This window comes from Zalophus californianus, chromosome 8 (assembly GCF_009762305.2).
Source record: "Zalophus californianus isolate mZalCal1 chromosome 8, mZalCal1.pri.v2, whole genome shotgun sequence".
Lineage (NCBI taxonomy): Eukaryota > Metazoa > Chordata > Mammalia > Carnivora > Otariidae > Zalophus > Zalophus californianus.
Genome location: NC_045602.1, coordinates 21,442,500 through 21,455,279, shown reverse-complemented (window position 1 = coordinate 21,455,279; position 12,780 = coordinate 21,442,500). Strand labels below are relative to the sequence as shown.

Below are 12,780 nucleotides of genomic sequence, written 5' to 3'. Positions count from 1 at the left end.
CTTTGAAACACTCTCTCCCTCCGCCCTGTTCTCTCTCTCTCTCTTAATTAATTAAAAGGGGGCGTCTGGGTCGCTCAGTCAGTTAAGCATCCAGCTGTTGGTCTCAGCTCAGGTTATGATCTCAGGGTCCTGGCATCCAGCCGGGTGTTGGGCTCTGAGCTAGGCATGGAGCCCGCTTGAGATTCTCCCACCCCCACACTGTTCGAGTGCTCACATGCTCTCTCTCTTAAAAAATTAAATAAATTTGAAAATCAATTTTTAAAAATAAAAATTATTTAAATTTTTTATAGATTAAAATTATTTAAAATACCTTACTTATAGAAAAAATCTTTAAATAGGTTTTTATAGATAAAATCTATTTATAAATACAGATTTTTATAGATAAAAATTATTTAAAATACTTTATTATTGTGCCTGCTTTCATTGGTTTATTGAATAACTTAGGTGATCTGCCCCTTCTACTGAAATGATTAGTCTACCAAAAGTCATTCATGCTTTCCTTCTAGGCACCTAGCCATTCTTGGTGCAGGGCTGATGGGAGCTGGCATTGCCCAGGTGTCTGTGGATAAAGGCCTGAAGACCATACTTAAAGATGCTACACTAGCCGGGCTGGGCCGAGGACAGCAACAGGTGTTCAAAGGGTAAGCCAGCTCTCTGCCTCTGTCAGCAGAATGCTGTTTGTTTTTTGCCATTACACGTTCCTTTTTCCTGAACGTGGTGAGTACTGGATGCTCCGTAGTTAAGCTCTTTCCTTTGATTTTTAGAAACACTAATTCCTTTCGGTTCATTTTATTGCACATATTATAAACCGTTAACATCATTGGAATCAGTAATGTCTGACTGCAGAAGAGAAAACCATCAGATATTTTTTAAATGCCATTTATTTCATGCTTTGGTATCAAGACTAGAAATTCTCATGTTTGTGGAAAATGAGGATGTGAGGAAACGTGCCATAATGACACACTGAAGGTGGGGCTGGGATCAAAACTCTGGAACCTCCTATTTCTTGGCTGGCGTTACCGTAGAGAAGCAGGAAACAGATTTGGTTCCATAATGCCTGAGGCTTTACCGACTGTCTCCATCTTACCTCTGAATTAATAAAAGGTGAGTATTACTCTCCCTCCTGCCCACCTACCCCCTCCCTCCTCCTGCACGCTGCCTGTTTTGCAGAGAGGGAGAAACTGAGCAGCTGCTTGGCCAGACTAGAAATTGGTTTCAGCTCTTTAGCACTCTGTGCTTAAGACTAAGGTCCTCAAAAACAGCTTCTGGTAACTGGAAACTGGCAACAGTTTCATTAGGCCTTAGAGCAACTAATAGCATTCTGAACTCTGACGAGCATCTTGTTTGCTAACTGCTGACATGGTTGTCAGAAACCAAGAGATTTGAACCCATGCTTTTAAGACTTTGCTTGTCCATTACACTGGGGCACAGAACTGAGCTGAAACCAATTTCTAGTCTGGCCAAGCAGCTGCTCAGTTTCTCCCCCTCTGCAAAACAGGCAGCGTGCAGGAGGAGGGAGGGGGTAGGTGGGCAGGAGGGAGAGTAATACTCACCTTTTATTAATTCAGAGGTAAGATGGAGACAGTCGGTAAAGCCTCAGACATTATGGAACCAAATCTGTTTCCTGCTTCTCTACGGTAACGCCAGCCAAGAAATAGGAGGTTCCAGAGTTTTGATCCCAGCCCCACCTTCAGTGTGTCATTATGGCACGTTTCCTCACATCCTCATTTTCCACAAAGTCGTGCTGTTTCAGTGCTCCATAACAATACGGCAGTGAGATGGAAACCACCAAAATCCACAAACATGAGAATTTCTAGTCTTGATACCAAAGCATGAAATAAATTTACCTTGTGGCTTTAATTTTCCTTTTGGTTAAGGAAATTAGTAAACAGGATTTAGCTCTATTCACTCAGAGGAAAATTCTAGGTCAGTTATTCTGCAAGTGTGGTCAGATTATAACCTAAGAGAGCCTGTTTTTCTTGGCAGTGAAAAGTAATCAGTTAAATGTCTGAGTAGCAGGAATCCTTTTTATCTCCCTATGGGAAGGAAGAAACCTTGAGTTAATATTTTATGTAATCAATATAATATGGTACTTAACTATGTGCTGACTGGGAAGTAGATTAAGAGTATAAGAAATAATGCTTGGTCTCTCTTTTCCAGAAGATTACAGTTACAGAATAACAAAATGATGTGTAATCAGGTATAAGTCCATGTGGTCTAGGACACATGTTGGGTGTTTCCTCTGTTATAGGTAGAGAGTTACCAGAGGTTCTTCTTTGTTTTGCCATTCCAGTATTTGTGTTTACTCCTCTTGGCAAATTTAAATGTTTTATGAGTGTTAGAGTTTATTTAAGTTTCACATTTAGAGGCATCTTACAGGAGAAAGAATGTGGACTTGGGGGCCAACCTGCCTTTGGCCTTGTACCTAGCCATTTGACCATGAGTCCCTCTGAGCCTATTTGAGCAACTCTTCTATCTCAAAATGGGAGTAATAGAAGTGCCTCAGAGAGTTGGTAAAAAAAAAAAAAAAAAAAAGCAGTGTCTGGCCCATGGATGCTCAATAAATGTTAAGTTTCCTATTCTTTCCTTCTGACTAGGACTGTGTTTTTTCTAGATTGAATGATAAAGTGAAGAAGAAAGCTCTAACATCATTTGAAAGGGACTCCATTTTCAGCAACTTGACTGGGCAGCTCGATTACAAAGGTTTTGAAAAGGCTGACATGGTGATTGAAGCTGTTTTTGAGGACCTTAGTCTTAAGCACAGAGTGCTAAAGGAAGTAGAAGCGGTAAGTAAGAGGCCTATTGTACTTGAATCGTAGCCTAGTGCGTGGAGGACACAGAGCTAGGTTTTAAAAAAGGAAACTCATGGTTCTTTTTATAGGGTTATTCATGTCCATACTTGGGAGTTTTTATGTGAACCCATGTACAGTATGTAGGTTACAAAGGTCAAATCTGAGTCCTGAGGTAAGAAAGTCAAGTAACACAGGGTTCATTAGCATTCTGTGGGAGTTCAATCACCCAGACATATAGTAGCCTCATGGAGTCTAGCCAGCTGTCTTAGCATTTTGGGTTAGCTACAAGCCATAACTAAACTTCTTCAGGTCTAGCCAGCACAGGAAGTAGGGGAGAAATTCTCTCTCCAGGCAGGTTTCAGTGCTTACTTTGTGGAAATGCTGCTTTGGTCTTGATCTTGAGCACTCTACATGCTATGAACAAAACAAGTACCTGTCGTGGGTGGTATAAAGAAAGAGCCCAGAGGAGAACAAAAGACAGTAGTCACTAAGGTACAAGATAGAAAGAACCAGCACCTGGAGCAGCACCTACAGTTAAACAGAATGTGGGCTTAGTAGATTGTGTACACGAAATGGCACTGGCTCAACAGCTCTCCAGGTGTCCTGAGTAGTGGCCATACTCTTACAGTGGCCTCTGTGTGAGGGCGGTCCCTGCTCTACCACACACTCAACCTACGGAGGGCTGAGGCCCTAAAGACAAGCAACTCTGTTTGGGACAGTTCCGCTTTGGAATCCGTGCATTGGAAAATCTTTGCTTTTGACAAAGGGTCATGTAGATTCAGCTAAGGGGGAAAGTTCAGAAGAGCTGCCTGGATTTGTATTCCATCTGTGCTAAGTGGCATTTCGGCACAGAGAGGTGGGTGGTGTTCCCAGGACTTTGAGGGCACCGCTGAGCCAGTGGCAGGCAGATCCTTGGGGAGCTGCAAAAACAGACACAGGCAGCATGGGGAGAAGAGCATTGACCATCTGACTAGGTGATGGTCTTTGCTTGTGGAAAGTCTGGGTTTGGGACTCCCAGCACGGACAGGGGTGTGTTAGCTTTAGCAGTTGGGAAGCTGGTGATCAAGGGAAAGAGAAAGAGGGATCAGATCGAGAGAAGTGCAGACTCGGAGCAAACTCTACAGCGTTGACCTCTGGCTTCTAAGAGGGCAAAAAAAAAAAAAAAACAAGGCTTCTTAAGGGCTGGCCTGGAGCTCAGAGTGTCATTCCTGCTTTCCATTGGTAAAAGCAAGTCATGAGATTCAGGAGGGCAGAAATAGAGTCTACCTCTGGATGGGATGAGAGCCCCACATGAATTAGAAGGGGAGGAATTGGTGCCAGGTGTCTTTGGAGACGTTGGCCTGCTCTTCATAGAGAATGTCCCCACCAGCGTGAGACGCCATGCCGCTCAGACGCGCCACTTGAGACTTTCACTTCCCTGCAGTCGTGCTCTGCTTTCAACTCACACTTCTGATTAAAATCCTGGGGGCCTTACACAAGCTTTAACTGCCAAGCCAGGTTTTGTTCAACAGGTGCCTCTCTCGCTTTTTCCCGTTTTTTTTTTTTTTTAAGATTTTATTTATTTATTGGACAGAGAGAGACACAGAGAGAGAGGAAACACAAGCAGGGGGTAGTGGGAGAGGGGGAAGCAGGCTTCCCGCGGAGCAGGGAGCCCGATATGAGGCTCGATCCCAGGACCCTGGGATCATGACCTGAGCTGAAGGCAGACGCTTAACGACTGAGCCACCCAAGCGCCCCCCCCGTTTTTCTTTTTAAAAAAATCTTAATGTGGTATTTTACCTTTGTCCCCATTATAATTGATGTTACTTTACACTTAGCTTTTCAGTGTGTTGCATATATCTTGAACCTTGATTCCCAGCTCCCATGTTAGGATTTTGCCTGTCCCAGGGTGCACAAATTTGACAGGTGTGCCTTCCACGTTTTTTATGCACACAGCTGAATAAAAACATGAATAACTTGGGATCATGAACAGAATGCTGAGACAGTCTACATTAGAGACTGTTCTCCAGGATGATAAAGATAACAGTTAATAGGATTTGTGTGCCGTAGATTAATTACAGCGGTGCACGGTTTTCTAATAGCACCCTGTATAAAATGAGCTAGGCAGGCATGCTATGGCTTGTTCTTATAAAGGTAAAGGGGGGGGGAGGGGGGATCGTCAGCTTTCGGATTTGAGGGCAGATCCAAACAAGAAGAGGGATTGGTACGCATGCTGGATCTTGAAATGAATGAGATTTGACTCAAGGTTATCTTTCCAGTATTTATCTGAGGTGTCTTATGTACCTAACTGTTGAGATGCAGTCTCCAGGTTAGGACACTGAGCCAGAACTAGAAGAAGGCTGAATGGGAAAAAGAACAAGGCCAACACACTCCCCATCACAGGAGCCCTGGGAGGTTGGAAATGTCGGCCGGATAGTACTACTGTCTGAGCAGTTGGCGGGGGAAGCGGGGCCAGGCCCAGGTTTCATGGTTCAGCTCTGCTTCGGACTCCAGTCATCTCCCAGGCCTCCGTGACACATTCTTCAATGCTTTTCCTCTGCAGCTGATTCCGGATCACTGTGTCTTTGCCAGTAACACATCTGCTCTCCCAATCAGTGAAATTGCTGCTGTCAGCAAAAGACCCGAGAAGGTAAATTCTGAACAGGGGAAAGACCCTGAAGTGTTTTCCTGCCGTGGGCTCCCTGAGGAAGGCTTAGAGCATGAGAAGGGCCTGGTGTGGATTGTGAGGTGGAGGGGGTGATGATGTCTTCCCCAAAACTGGGCACAGAGAAGCTAGTAAGACCGTGACCATTGTGAGATGCTGGGATAAGTGAAGTACAACCAAAATATACTTTTACAGGTGATTTGCATCCCTAACAGCTCTTATTTTTTTAGGTTCAGACTATAAAACCTACCTTTATTACAATTAGGTATTTAAAGGTAGGCCCAAGGGGCACCTGGCTCGCCCAGTTGGTAGAGCATGTGACTCTTGATCTTGGGGTTGTGAATTTGAGCGCCATGTTGGGTGTAGAGATTACTTTCAAAAAATAAAATCTTTAAAAACATTTTTAATTTTAAAAAATAAAGACAGGCCCTTAAAATAAGAGGGGCACTCCAAAATATCACTTCAGTTACAGAGCACACACTGGTGACAATCTAAGACAGGTTTGCTTCCAATTCCATGTCCAGGAATAGATCAGGATGGGTGGTGAGGTGTGTCCACCTGTGGGTTCACTTAGAACTGCTAACCCAGGATATGAAAGGGCAGAAGCACTTTCAGTGAGTATTTGGAATGATGCCTGGAAGTTTATCTTTGGGCTTCTGCTGTCTACCAGGGTAACCCAGGGAAAGTGAAATCACTCAAGGAGAAATAAAACACCTCACCTCTCTGAAGGATAGCAATTAGCCTCAGCTAACCAGAGCCAGCCAAAAGTAGGAAGGAAATATAAGAGACCTTTAAGCCGCTGAAATTGTTAAGACAGAGTCCTTGTATTGAAAACACAAAAGTCTATTTATTCCTATTCTAATAGCTTGTGAATGCAAGTTAAGCTTGTTTCCTAGCACACCGTAGATCGGAAGCGATACAGGGCCTGACAGGCAGGTTCAGGGACGGCAGGAAGAGGTCACGGGGAGAAGTGTGACACTGAGGGAAGACACAAAAACAGTATAAAGGCAGGTTGACAGTCTGGCCATGTCGCATCACTCGGCACCTCGGCAGCATTTAAGTCAGTGAAGGAGAATCTTTGATGCTAACTTCTCATTTTCCCAGTGGAGTGGAAAAAGCGTTATGTTTTGCAGTCCTGGCCTCCAAGTATCTTGGATAGCTTTTGTCCCCTGCTTCCCCTATGTTATATAAAATTAAGGCCACAGGGGCACAGGGAGGGTGACCAGCCATCTGTTTATCCAGGACAAGTTGGTCACCTTTGGCACAGCTTTCTTGAGTAATGTAAATAGATTTGCTTGGGGTAGTGATCACATGAGTGTATATACAATTGTCAAAACTCATCGAAATGAACACTTTAAGTTCTGTGCATTTTATTGTATATAAGTTGTATGTCATAAAGGCTAATTCCTTCTGCTCAGAAGTACTGAGTCTGAATCAGGTCCTGTCTTTTTAAATAGTTTAGACATAAGTTAAGGAACAGTTTAGGGTTTAGAAGCAACTTTTGGATTGGTAAGTTTATGGAACATTTAAGTGACCTGTGCGTTACATAATGGAGAGTAGGCAGGCTTTGGAGACAGGCCAGCTGTGATGGAATCCCACTGCCGTTCACTAACTGACCCTGTGCTACCAATTTTAACTCCCTGATGACGTTTTTCATCTAGATAGACTGACTAGTTCACAGAGTGATGGACTAAATGTAAGGAATAAATGGCAAAGGTATTAAAGAACAGTGGATAGCCAGCAGTCAATAAATGGTAGATATCATTAGTTATATCTTAAGCTAAAACGAGGGTAGGGGGAGCAAAACTAAGTTTTATGATTAAATTATTCTCTCCCACAGCAATGCAGTTGGGAGACTAATTGTTAGCTTAAGGAGGAGGTTCTGAACTTCAGCATGTATCAGAATTACCTGGAAGGCTTCTTAAACACAGAACTGGGCCCTGCCCCTAGTCTTTCATTCAGTAGATCTGGGTCTGGGGTGGGCCTGAGAATTTTAGGTCTAAATTTCCCAGGTGATGCTAATGTTGCTGGTCGAGTTACTTCACTTTGAGAATCATTGGTTTAATGAATCTTCGGGTGCATTTGAATGTTTTTGTGGGTTTTTTTAAGATTTATTTATTTGAAAGAGAGTGCAGGGGTGGGGGAGAGGAGCAGAGGGAGAGAGGGAATCTCAGACTCCCCGTTGAGCGCAGACCCTGACACAGGGCTTGATCTCATGACCCCAAGACCATGACCTGAGCCGAAATCAGGAGTTGGATTTTCAACCGACTGAGCCAGGTGTCCCTGAATGTTGATAAATCTTATTTAAACCCAGTATCCTGGTAGTGAGACCCATCTGTGTAAAATCCAGATACATCTGACAGTCGAGCACATTGATGGATTCTTCTGCCTGTCTCTGCCTCCCCCACCTCAAAAAAAGTGGACCCTCTAAACCATCAGTATCAGTAATACAAGTGGGACTTTCATTCATTCTTCCCTGATAAATTTAATTTGGCCAGTAGCTGTGATTTTGGCACTAATTGTTGGTAGGATCTGTTTCCCTAGAAGCAGATGGATTCCGTAGAAGATGATTCCAGTGAGCCCTCTGAAACATACTGAACTTTTTTTCAAAGAACCACAGAGCCAGACCACTCAGACGGATCTCCCTTGCTTTCCTAGCAAAAAAAAAAAAAAAAAAAATGAGTGCTCTCCAGTTCCTCCTCTGCGTTCTTAGATCTTTTGGCTTTGTACTCCCCTTGCCAGGTGATTGGCATGCACTACTTCTCTCCTGTGGACAAGATGCAGCTGCTGGAGATCATCACAACCGAGAAAACGTCTAAGGACACAACCGCTTCGGCGGTAGCCGTCGGGCTCAAGCAGGGGAAGGTCATCATTGTGGTTAAGGTAAGGAGCTGTGTGACAGAGCGGCAGATGGGGCAAAGTTCTGTTAAGATTCCTTATACCTTCAGGCTTGTTTATAACTATTCTGGGGGCAAATAGGTCACCTTTTGATAGGATTTCCCCTTAGTTGTGTGCAGTGTGGACAGTGGTGTGGACCGTGCTGCTGAGTCAGGATCTGAGAGGGGCGTGTCTGGGACGTGGCACGTTCTCCCAGCCATCCCAGACTGTGAAACCCTGTGCTGTGCCGTTTGGTTCAAGCCGTGCTGCCTTGGCTCTGGCTTCCCTCACGATATAATTTTAACGATTCTGTTTGCGGATATAAATTGCCTTGAATTTTGGAATGACACGTGGGGAAGAGAGCCTGCTTTCAGCCTCACGTCGTACCTACAGCGGAGGGGCCAGTGAGCTCACATTCTCTCCCTTGGCAGGATGGACCTGGCTTCTACACCACCAGGTGTCTCGCACCCATGATGTCTGAAGTCCTCAGGATCCTCCAGGTCAGTACTGCTCTCGGAATGTTGGAGGCATCTTCCACTCTTTAAACCAGTCCTCCAGACTGGTAGTCAAGATGAGGAACAGGCTTCCTTCTAATACACTTAAGTCCAGGTTCTTCTCCAAGAAGGCTCTTTTGTGCCCAGTCCTTCCACACTGTGGTGGGAAATCATGGGCTTTGCTACCCTACAATGGGCAGAACTTTAGCTTTGCTCCCTTACCCCCCCCCCCCCCCCGCTCCACTAGGACCAAATGCCTCCTAATGTGCTCTTCTACACACCTGCCTCCCCCACTTTGAGGTGGGAGCTATCCGCAACAGACAGGCCCACTTGGGCTGGTTGGTGCTGGAGCAGCTTCTGCACACACCCGTCGGGTGGCACCTCCTCAGACCCAGGCTCGGGGGGGCTCTGCCACACTGCTCTGTGAAGCGGTCTCTTCTCTGTTGTGGGAAACTTCGCCCTGTCTGCCATGGAATCTCATTACTACATTCAAGAAGGAAATGAGTAATGTGTTCATCTCTAAATGAAGTTGTTCAGTCCTAAACCTGTGGATTAGGGAAGGCTCAGACTTTCCCCCTGGTGGCTCCCAAACCTCCTTTGCTTTCCCTGAGTGGGACAGCCCCAGTCCTGGGCCTGGGCAGGTGGCACCCAGGAGAGAAGTGGGTGGTGGACCGGCCCTGTTTCAGAGGGCCAGCATGGAGAGCCCTTGTGGGAGGGTCTGGAATGCCTTCCTCCCCTAAGATCCCTGCTTACCTCCCGTTCAGGAAGGAGTTGAGCCTAAGAAGCTGGATTCCCTTACCACAAACTTTGGCTTTCCTGTGGGTGCTGCCACACTGGTGGATGAAGTGGGTGTGGATGTAGCAAAACACGTAGCGGAAGATCTGGGCAAAGCCTTTGGGGAGCGGTTTGGAGGTGGAAGCCTAGAACTGCTGAAGCAGATGGTGTCCAGGGGCTTCCTGGGTGAGTAGCCTCAGAGAAACATAAGTAACCCCATAAGAACAAAGTTTCCTGAGACACACAGTTACAGAAGGCCCATGTGGGAGAGTGCTTCCTAAACACAGAGCCCACTATCATGGGGAATGTTTTAAATGATTTCATGACAACCTGTTAGGCAGAACCCTGGCCTGAGGCTCTGCCATTGCCCAGGGTATGCAAGCCAGGCATTTTCATCTGGCCCAAGGCCTCTAACACATCTGTGATCCTGCAGGAGCAAATTCGGCACCCAGACTTTACCATGCTGCCTGGCCACCTATGTGGAGAAAGTAAGGCCTCTGAACACAGAGAATATGGTTGAGGCCCACCAGAGGTGGCTTTCTCTCTCGGCGAAGGAGCAGCAGAATCAACCCCAGGACCAGGGCATATACTAGGTCCTGGTGTTGCATATCTGGACATTAAAGCTCACCCAGATGGCCTTTCCCATCCACATACACAGATTTTCAAGCCCCAAGAAACACAAGATCATTTTTCCTTCTTTGCCAACTCTGCAGACAAATACACACTAAATTTCTAGGGTTAGCTAGACAGACACATTCAGGAATACAGTTTGAGAGGCTGGGGCTTTACAGCAGATAAGAAGAGAAGAGAATTCGCAGGCCCAGTCTCTGAGATTTGGTAATTCTCCCTTTTCTGGCTTCTTTTAGGTCGCAAGTCTGGGAAGGGCTTTTATATCTACCAGGAGGGTGTGAAGAATAAGAATGTGAATTCTGACATGGACGGTATTTTGGCAAGTCTGAAGGTGCCCCCAAAGTCTGACGTGTGAGTTAACTTTAGTAGCTGAAGGTGTGGAAAGCTGTTTCTCTTCAGCCCAGAGCTTCTCAGCCCTCTTCCATCTTCCCTGTGATAATCCCCTTACCTGACCAGAATACTTTTGCCCTTCCACATGCCATCTCGTGTTCTGCCCGGCATCAGGGTAAGGACTGTAGCTGAGCCTTGGGAAGACCCCTGCTCCAGCCTCTCCTCGGAAGGTCTGGCGAGCACCTAGAAAAACTGTCATCCTAGGCCCCTTCACCCCCACCCCAAACCCTCTTTATCATTCGTAACTGACAGCTGATGGTGGCAAGAGATTCCGGCTAGTCTGCCCAGCCCTGCAGAGTGGGCGCCAGTCTCTGGTTAGTTAGGGCAGGAAGCTCTGAGCCATCTTTCGAGGAGCAAGGCTGGCCTCCCAGTGGCCCCTTCTCTACACAGTGCAAGTTCTGTGCGGGCTGGCCCTCAGAGCAGCGGCAGCACCAGCCCTCATCCATCCCCGCATCTGCATCCTGGCTCTGTGACATGTCAGCTACCCGAATGTGTCTCCCTGTTGGCAGCTCCTCTGACGAAGACATCCAGTACCGCCTGCTGACCAGATTCGTGAATGAGGCCGTCCTATGCCTGCAGGAAGGGATCTTGGCCACACCAGCAGAGGGAGACATCGGAGCTGTCTTCGGGCTCGGCTTTCCCCCATGTCTTGGAGGTTGGTCTTGCAAGTTGGGAAGGTAGCTTGTTTTATCCCAGAGCTCGTTTTGTCATCTCCTGTTCTTCCTTCCAGGGCCCTTCCGCTTCGTGGATCTGCACGGTGCTCAAAAGGTAGTGGACCGGCTCAGGAAGTATGAGGCCGTCTACGGAAAACAGTTCACCCCGTGCCAACTGCTCATCGACCACGCTAACAGCCCGAACAGGAAGTTCTGCCAGTGAGCAGGCCCCCGCCCAGCCAGCGGCACTGGTTCTCTGGCAGAGGGGCATCTAGACGTGTCAGAGGAACCAGAAGGCAAACAAACTCTGGCACTGGGTGTGCACCCTGACTAAAGTGCCTTCAGTTAGGACAGTCTCTCCCTCCTGGTGGAGTCTGGCTGTGAATGAGTTTGCACTTCATTTTAGGAGGAACCCATAAGTCCTGACACCCTGAGTGCCGGTGTCTCCAGAGCCATCTTGCTGCCTGCTCCACCAGGGCCGGTGGTGGCGAGTGGTGGCCCGGGCAGTTCTGCACCCAGCCACGTACGTGATAACAATAAAAACCAAACTCTAACAGCCTCTCTGCCTGCCTGCTCCTTTTTCTTCTGTCTTTGCCCTCCTGCTTTAAACCCCTCCCTTCAAGGAGCCAGAATAAAGCCTTGGGCTTTTGGGCTGTGAATGTGTTGGGAGAGTTCTAGGCAGCACCTCGAGAGAGACTGTGACGATAAAGGGGGACTTGACGTGCTAAAGCCTTCGAAATCTGGTCGTATTGACACACTCTGGCAGGCTTCTGCTTGCCATGGGGGAGAGGCCTGACTGGCCAGAGCAGGTCAAGTGCCACAGGCTTGGAGGCCAGGTTTTAAGAGACTTCTTTCCCCAGACTAATGCCTTGTAGCACAATGGCACCCAGTTCTTTTTATGATGGGACCCACATGTTCTCAGGATGTTAACATTGGAGTGAAGCAGAGGAGAGAATATTTTCCTGGTCAATAGATCCTGTCTTGGCTGCCCCAGAGCATGGAAGGATGGATGGATCATCAGAGACCCCGCAGTAAGCCATTCAAGGAATGCTGAGCCAACCCACCGGCGCCACGGCGCTCCAGAGCCTCCTGTACGCCCTCCCAGTGCCCTCGGGGCTGGAGAGTCCCTCCGCTCCTATCCTGGTAGCAGCAACTCCCAGTATGTGTGAACAACCTCGGGGCTCCTGCCCGGGTTGGCGGAGGGGCCCACACTGCACGTGTGCAGAACCATAAGTTCCCGCAGGCAGAGTGCGTCGCGCTGGCTCCCTGCATTACTCACGGTTGCTGCAAAGCCAGACTCTAAAACCAAAGCATCTGTGCACTGGGATTTTCAGATGACCCCAGTAGAAAGTAGAGAACAGATCTCACCAGAGCCAGGAACGGGCTTCTAAATGGGGGCTTTGGGAGAGCCTCAGGCAGGCATTTGGTCAGTGCAGGAACTTAAACGGCCCTGGCTGGTGACATGGAGCTTTCTACTCAGCAGCACTAGAAGGTAGGAATTAGGGCGAAACGGTGGTGGGAGTTGG

At 47.3% G+C, this 12,780-nt stretch overlaps 1 protein-coding gene across 2 annotated transcripts in view; it reads left to right on the top strand.

Moving 5' to 3' along the window:
- The window catches only part of HADHA (hydroxyacyl-CoA dehydrogenase trifunctional multienzyme complex subunit alpha), a 50,888-nt gene extending 39,075 nt beyond the window's left edge, over positions 1–11,813 (top strand). For both annotated transcript variants that reach the window (XM_027624189.2, XM_027624190.2), the window contains exons 12-20: positions 507–641; positions 2,615–2,786; positions 5,335–5,421; positions 8,179–8,319; positions 8,745–8,813; positions 9,572–9,767; positions 10,448–10,562; positions 11,111–11,256; positions 11,332–11,813. In XM_027624189.2, the coding sequence (XP_027479990.1) occupies positions 507–641; positions 2,615–2,786; positions 5,335–5,421; positions 8,179–8,319; positions 8,745–8,813; positions 9,572–9,767; positions 10,448–10,562; positions 11,111–11,256; positions 11,332–11,477 (1,207 nt within the window). In that variant the 3' untranslated portion in view covers positions 11,478–11,813. The remainder of the gene's footprint in view (positions 1–506; positions 642–2,614; positions 2,787–5,334; positions 5,422–8,178; positions 8,320–8,744; positions 8,814–9,571; positions 9,768–10,447; positions 10,563–11,110; positions 11,257–11,331) is intronic.
- Positions 11,814–12,780: the final 967 nt, after the last annotated feature.